Source organism: Hemitrygon akajei, chromosome 21 (genome assembly GCF_048418815.1).
Source record: "Hemitrygon akajei chromosome 21, sHemAka1.3, whole genome shotgun sequence".
NCBI classification, from domain to species: domain Eukaryota; kingdom Metazoa; phylum Chordata; class Chondrichthyes; order Myliobatiformes; family Dasyatidae; genus Hemitrygon; species Hemitrygon akajei.
In genome coordinates, this window is record NC_133144.1 from 10,033,022 (window position 1) to 10,040,371 (window position 7,350).

General features: G+C 47.6%; 1 protein-coding gene across 1 annotated transcript in view; it reads left to right on the forward strand.

Moving 5' to 3' along the window:
* serinc4 (serine incorporator 4) overlaps positions 1–1,949 on the forward strand; it is a 40,864-nt gene extending 38,915 nt beyond the window's left edge. Inside the window, 1 exon segment of the mRNA XM_073025804.1 lies at positions 889–1,949. Within this exon segment, the coding sequence (XP_072881905.1) occupies positions 889–1,054 (166 nt within the window). The 3' untranslated portion in view covers positions 1,055–1,949.
* The last annotated feature ends 5,401 nt before the right edge of the window (positions 1,950–7,350 follow it).

Sequence of the window (7,350 nt, forward strand, 5' to 3'; positions counted from 1 at the left end):
TGTGGTTGTCCATGCATGTGTGTCCTTGTATCTGTGTGTCTATGTGTGTGAGTGTGAGAGTGAGAACCCTGATGGAGAGGACACATTCTGTGCTGATAGAACCTTGAACCGTCACATTGCCAAAGGCTGTGTTGAACCCCTGGGGGGGGGGGGCGGAGAACAGTCTCCTGTTTGACCTCTAAACCAGGGTGGGTGTTACCCCTCTGGTTTTGAGGCCTGGCATTGGGAGCTGAGGATGAGTGGCTTAGGAGAAGGAGTTGCTGCTCGGATAGGGTCCCTGACATCAGGCAGGTCTGTGCCAGGGAGAAACGGCTAAAGTCATAGCCAGCGGCCAAAGTTCAACAACCCTTACCCCTGGTGCCGGTCAGCAAGAGACTGGGACAGGAGATCCCCACTGCCCAGGGTGGCATCAGTGAGGGGTGGGACATGACCAGCATGGAGGAATGGGCCAAAAGGCCACCCTGTGCTGAGGACGATGCACGTCAGTGGGACAGGCTGGTGGGAGAGCGGTTGTTGTCCCAGTCTTCACTGAATGTCAGGGAGCTCTGGTGGGTGGGATTCCTCAAGCCTCCCCAGGGGTGTCTGGTCTCTTCTACAATGGGCCTGTCCCAGTCTCACTGCTAACACTTTCTTCCCCGCTGTCTTTCTCTCTCCTTTTCCCTGTCTCTCTCCCATTTCTCCCCTTCTCTTCTTCGCTCTCCTTCCCTTTGCCTCTTTCACTTTCCCTCCCTCCCTCCCTCTCTTCTCCTCAATTGTCTTCCGCCCCTCTCCCTCATGTCCTCCCCACCTTTCCTTTCTCTACCCTCTCTACCATCTTTCTCCCTCTATCTCCACCTCCCTCACTCCTCCCACTTCTCCCTCCCCCTTTGTCCCCCCACCCCTGTGCAGTTACGAGTCGGCCACCCTGGAAACGGTGTTTGCGCATGGCAGCTGGTCCACGTTCTGGGTGAAGAGCTGTTCGTGTTGGCTCTGCCTGCTCCTGTACTTGGTACTGCTGCTCTGCCCACCCTGCTGTGTGTCCAGTGAGAGGCGCCGAGTGGTCCAGGCCACCTAGGCAGGTCCAGGCCCCAGGCCTGCCCCATCCGCAAGCAGCTGTGACCAGTTTGCAGAGGCCTCAGTGACTGGGTGAGGGAGAGGGAGGGAGGGAGAAGTGAGGGAGAGGGACAGAGAGGGATGACGGAGAGTGAGGGGAGAGGTGAGGGATAAGGAGGGAAGAATGGGTGATAAGATGAAGGGGAGGGTAAGGCTGTGTGTGTGATATTGAGGTGTGGGGAGTGAAGGTGTAAGAAAGAGTGTGAGGTTGAGAGGCTGAGGGAGAGAGGATGAGGGAAGGGATGATGTTGGGTGCCTGAGGGTGACAGGGTGAGGGGGCTCAAGTTTGTGATGGTGCGGTGAGTATGGGGTGAGTGAGGGTGAGGAGGTGTGGAAATGAGAATGAGGGTGAGGGAGAGAGCATGAAGATGTGAGTGAGAGGGAGGCATGAGGGTGTGAGGGAGAGGAGAAGGTGAAAGGATGAAGTGAGGGAGAGGGAGAGAGCGTGAGGATGAGGGTGAGGCAGAAGATGTGAGGATGGGGTGAGGGAGAAGTAGAAAGCTTGGGGGTGAGGAAGAGGAGAGGGCTTGAGGATGAGCTGAGGGAGAGGTTGTGAGAATGTGAGGGAAAGGACAAAGGCATGAGGGTGAGGAAGAGGGTGTGAGGATGTGAGGGAAAGGGTGTGAGGATGAGGTGAGGGAGGGAGAGGGTATGAGGATGAGGGAGAGGACAAGGGCATGAGCATGAGGGAGAGGACATGAGAGTGAGGTGAAGGAGAGGGAGGATGGGTGGGGAAAGGATGAGGATCGTGGTTGTAAATAGGTTATTCCTACGTCACTCTGTCAGTCATGCCCATATGGGAGGAGTTCACATATTGTACATGCAGTGTTGTCAATAAAGTGCAGTTGATTAGCCTGCCTGCTGATGTGCTGGTGTGTCCTCTGCACTCTCCTTCAATATCAAACACAACATGGTGTCAGAAGTGGTTGATTGTTGATGAATCGGTGCTACAGACTGAAGGAGACTCTCAGCCAGACTGAATTTGCAGCGTCTTTTCCTGTTCGCATATATCTGTGGGAGGTGTCCAGAGACTTGTCGGCCTGGACTGTCTATGCTAGTTGCTAACTGTACACACCGAGGTTGAGCTGAGACCTGGCCAGAGTTGCTAAGCAACACCTTTGAGCTACCCCCAAAAGTGGATTTGTTGTAATAATCTGTGGGCCACTGGCCTGGGGAAGTGCACAGACACAGCAGAGAAGTCAGAGAAGTCAGTCAAACTCGCAAGGAGAGAAAGAAGACTTTTGTAGTCCAAATAAATAAAATAATGCACAAACAAACAAGAAAACGGTGCAAATATCTGCAATCCCTTCATCTACTTAACTAATAAAGCCCCTCCCCCCGAGACATTTGATGTCTCTAAATGAAAGGGCTTTGGGAGATTTAGGCAATCTCACTCAAGCTTCAGAGGTAAGTACATTGATATACTGCATAGGTGACAAAGCAGATGACATCAAGGGTGGATTAGGACTGGCAGATGCTCAGGAAAAGGAGTAAACAGTACAGGCCAAATTCAAAGACTATTCCAAAGGGAAGTGATATGTGATATATGAGCGGGTAAAGCTAGAGGCTGTACAGAAGGAAGGGTACAAACAAGGTGCAGTTACAAAGACTACAGAAAGAGGTGACAGCAGAGCTCAGCTCGAACAAAACAGACAAGTGAAACAAAGAGCAGGTAAAATATCCAACTGCAGGAGATGCGGCGAGTCTCCGTTCCAGAGACCAATGCCAATGCCATTATAAAAATCAGTGTCACTCAAAAACAATTCTTCAGGCAGTTTAAGAAGACCATGCTTCAGACAAAGAGTGAGCTCTCCTTGGAGCTCTAGATTAAATAGACAAGGCTGGTGTACTACGGTTCAGTTGCAAAATAAGGCAGTGATGTTCAAAATGGACACTGGGGTAGATGTCACAGTCATCCCCAAATGTCTGTTCACAAAACTGACAAAGGAAACAGGTTAAGCCCAACAAAGAAAGAACTCATAGGCCCAGGGAAACACAAGCTGAGTGTGAAAGGAATGTTTACTACTTCCATCCGTAAAAATGAGAAACAGTTAAAAGATGATGTCTATGTTGTTCAAGATCTCTTTTCTCCACCCTTGGGAGGAGATGCCATCGAGAAGCTGAACTTCATTGCAAAATTGGAGTTGCTAAATGATGTTCAGTGGCAGAAGGACTCGGAGCTGCTCCCAGGCCTGGGGGTACTGGAAGAAGAGTACCTTATCCAACTGAGGACAGGATTGACACCCTACTCTCTGACCACAGCGAGGCACATACCATTCCCATTGATGATAAAGTCAAAGTTGAACTTGAGAGAATGGAGGTGTTTGACATCATAACTGGAGTGAATGGATGTACTGACTGATGTCTGGGCATTGGTCCTGTTCCCAAGCCAGATGACACAATGAGGATTCGTACTGATCTAACAAAGCTGAATAAAGCAGTGAGGCAGGAGGAGTTTATTCTGCCCTCTGTTGAGGACACACTGGGTATGCTGGGTGGAGCAAAGTTCTTCTCCAAACTAGATGGAAACTCGGGGTTCTGGCAGATCTGTTTAGCTCCTGAGTCACAGAAGCTCACAAGCTTTATCACATCATATAGACATCAAGCCTTCAAGAGACTCCTTTTTGGCATCTCATCAGCCCCAGAACAATTTCAGATGAGGATGATCAAATTTTGGAGGGACTGGTCTGCCACATGGATGATATACTCATCTTTGGAGGCTCAAGTGAAGAACATGATAAATGAGTGGAAGCTGCCTTGGAGAAACTGAAACAAGCTAGAATCACCTTGAGCAAAAAGAAATGTGTATTTGCAAAGTTGGAGGTGATGTTCTCAGGCCACAAACTGTCCTCAGAGTGAGTGCAACCAGATTCAGACAAACTGGCAGGAGTTTGAAACATGGAACAACCTATGAATGTATTAGAGATCCGCAGTTTCCTCGGCAGAGTAAACCAGCTAGGAAAGTTCATTCCAGATTTGGCAGAGAACACAAAGCCACTACCTTACCTTCTCTTAGATCTGAGACGCACCACAGAAGTTCTCATCACTTAAAGCAGAGCTTATTACTCTGCCAACATTGGCATTCGTTGATGCAAACAAAGCATCCAAGGTCTCAGCAGACAAATTGGCAGGAGTTTGGGAGTGCTCATGCGAGACTGCAGTGGTGTATGGAAACCTGTAGCATATGCATCGAGACCACTGAGTCCTTCTGAACAGTGTTGCATCCAAATTGAGAAGGAGATGCTGGGGGCTTGTGAGAACTTCACCTGCTACTTAATAGGCAATAATTTCCCATTTGAACAGACCACAAACCACTTGTCAGCCTCCTCCACTCAAAACACTTGGATGACTTTCCTCCGCGTCTGCAAAGATTCAGAACGAGTCTTAAGTGATACGTAATGATGTTGAACATGTCCCTGGCAAATCTTTCATTACACCAGACACTGCCGAGGATGCCATGCAAAAGACAGTGGACAGAAGCTGACTCTGTCCTCATGGAAGACACCAACATCTACTTAGCTCAGCTACGTGAAAGCTTTCCTGCAACACAGAGTAAACTGGATGAAATTCACACTGAACTGAGAAAGGACCAAATCTGCAGCAAGGTCGTGCAATACAGTGAGCATGGATGGCCAGCTGTTCCAATAGGAGCTCATGAATCAGCCCTTACTGGCTCGAAACCATTTGCTGCTAAAAGGCTCCTGACTCATCATTCCTGCTTCTATGCACAGCTAACGTCATCAGTCAAGTCCACCAAGGACATCAAGGCATTGAAAAATGTTGCCTAAGAGCAAGAAATCCGTGTGGTGGCCTGGTGTGAGCTCACAGCTGGGAGATGATGTAATGTGAAACATGCAGAAAACTGCACAAAATCATGCTGAATTCCCACAGAATTCCCAGACTTCCCACGGAAAATTGCAGGCACAGACAAAAATCTTCTCACTGTGGATTACAATTCATGGAATGTTGAGGTGTCCAAGCTGTCCTCTTCATTGTCAGCAAGAGTTATACAGCACCTGAAAGCCATATTTGTTCACCATGGAATACCAGAGACACTTGTATCAGACAACAGTCCACAGTTCAGCTGCTCAGAATTCGAAGCCTTTGCTAGAGACTATGAGCTCAAACTCCAGACAAGCATTTCACAGTACTTACAGGCAGATGGAGAAGCAGAAAGAACAATGCAAAGTGTCTCCTACTGAAAGCAAAAGCCCCTACAAAACAATGCTAGCTCAATGCTCTACACATCTGTGGTGAACTACATATACCTGTCTGGACACGTCCCCTGATGACGGCTCCTGTGGCTCCTCCCACAGACCCCTGTATAAAGGTGTTGGAGGTCTGAGCCTGGCCTCTCAGTCTCCAGGATGTAGTGTGGTGGTCACTCACTGCTTGTTCCTTCTTCCAGTCAATAAAAGCTGATACCTCGCTTTTACGTCTCAGAGTGAGTTATTGATGGTGCATCAACATCTTGCGAAATGTTACAGTCCATCAGAGCTGTTGGTGGGCTGGAGAATGAGAACAAGCCTGACTTTTCTTCCTTCCCTTTCCAACCTCACTTACCAGACTTAGACAAAGTGAGAAACTTTGAGACAAAATTTTGGGAAAACAAAGAGCATGTACGATCTCAGATACTGAGCAAAGTCTTTGTTGCCACTCTGGAGAGGTGAAGCTGTTTGGGTTTCAGACAAATCCATCAAAGGAACAATAGTCCAGCAGCATGATCGTTTGTGGTCAGACATCACAAGGTGAAATCAGGTTGAACATGCGTGCGCTTGTGTGCCTTCAAAGTCCATGAAAGGTAAAGGAAGAACTAGAGTGGCCTGATATTTATGACAAGCACCACGTGGCAGCACCTGTTCAAGGATCTCCATCCACTCCAACACTTCCAGAAACCTACACCTGATATGGTCATTCACTTGTCCCACCACAGACATATTCTCCATAGCCTAACAGCTTAGAGCATATATGTCAAACTCAAGGCCCGCGGGCCAAATCCGGCCCGCGGTGGAATTATCTTTGGCCCGCGAGATAATATCTAATTACTATTAAAGCTGGCCCCAGTAATCGAAGCGCCTATGGCGTATGATATGGCTAATGCTGAGTTTATTCAGGTACCAGGTTTTCAGGGTTTTTAGTGTTTATTCGGCAGTCTTGCTCGGCAGTCTTCTTCATAAGAAACGGAATTTGTAAAGTGAAACACTTTGTAGTTATAGCAGAGACTGAGACACATGAGAGCAGGCTGAAAAAACGGAGGCAACGAAAGCTGCGTTCACACGCGTCCAACTGATCCGGCCCACATGAAGCTGCATTTTGCTCAATCCGGCCCGTGACCTAAAATGAGTTTGACACCCCTGGCTTAGAGGAAGTGACTAATAATCCTCTCACTTTGCCCGAGTGTTCAGGCAGTCCACCCTGACCTCCATTAGATTTTAAAAAAAAGATTTCACAAAATGAGACTGTTCTTTGAATAAAGGAATTGGTGGAGAAAGAAAGAGGAAAACAAAGAGGGAGACCGTTAGAAACAAAGAAAAAGTAATGTTGGCAATTCTTTTTATGTTTATGTAAGCAGCACAAGTTACGTGCTCTGGATAAAGTGAACTGAATTATTCAATTTCAGTGACTATAATTTCAATGCATACCTGTTTTTTTTCAAGAAAGAGAGATGTTGTGGTAGTTAATAGTGTTATTCCCACCCCCACATGGGAGGAGTTCACAGACTGTACAAGCAGTGTCATCAATAAAGTTCAGTTGAATAGCCTGCATGGTGCTGTACTGGTGTGCTCTGCACTCTCCCTCAGTAACAAATGCAATAGAAATATATCTAAACAATAAATTAAATACCGGTAAGTGGTGCAAAAAAGAGAGCAAATAGCAAGGTAGTGTTCATGGGTTCATTGTCCATTCAGAAATCTGATGGTGGAGGGGAAGAAGCTGTTCCTGTAACGCTGAGCGTCTGTGTTTTCAACTCCTGTACCTCCTCTCTGATGGTAGCAGTGAGAAGCGGGCACATCCTGGGTGACCCAAGTATATTTTTATTTATTTAGTGATACAGTGCAGAGTGGGCCTTACAAGTCTTTCGGGCCATGTCACTCCAGCAACTACCAACAAACCCATATTAACCCTAACCTAATCACGGGACAGTTTATAATGACTAATTAACCTACCCAGTACATCTTTGGACTGTGGGAAGAAACTGGAGCATCCGAGGAAACCCTTACAGATGATGCTAAGATTGAACTCTGGTCCGGAATTCCC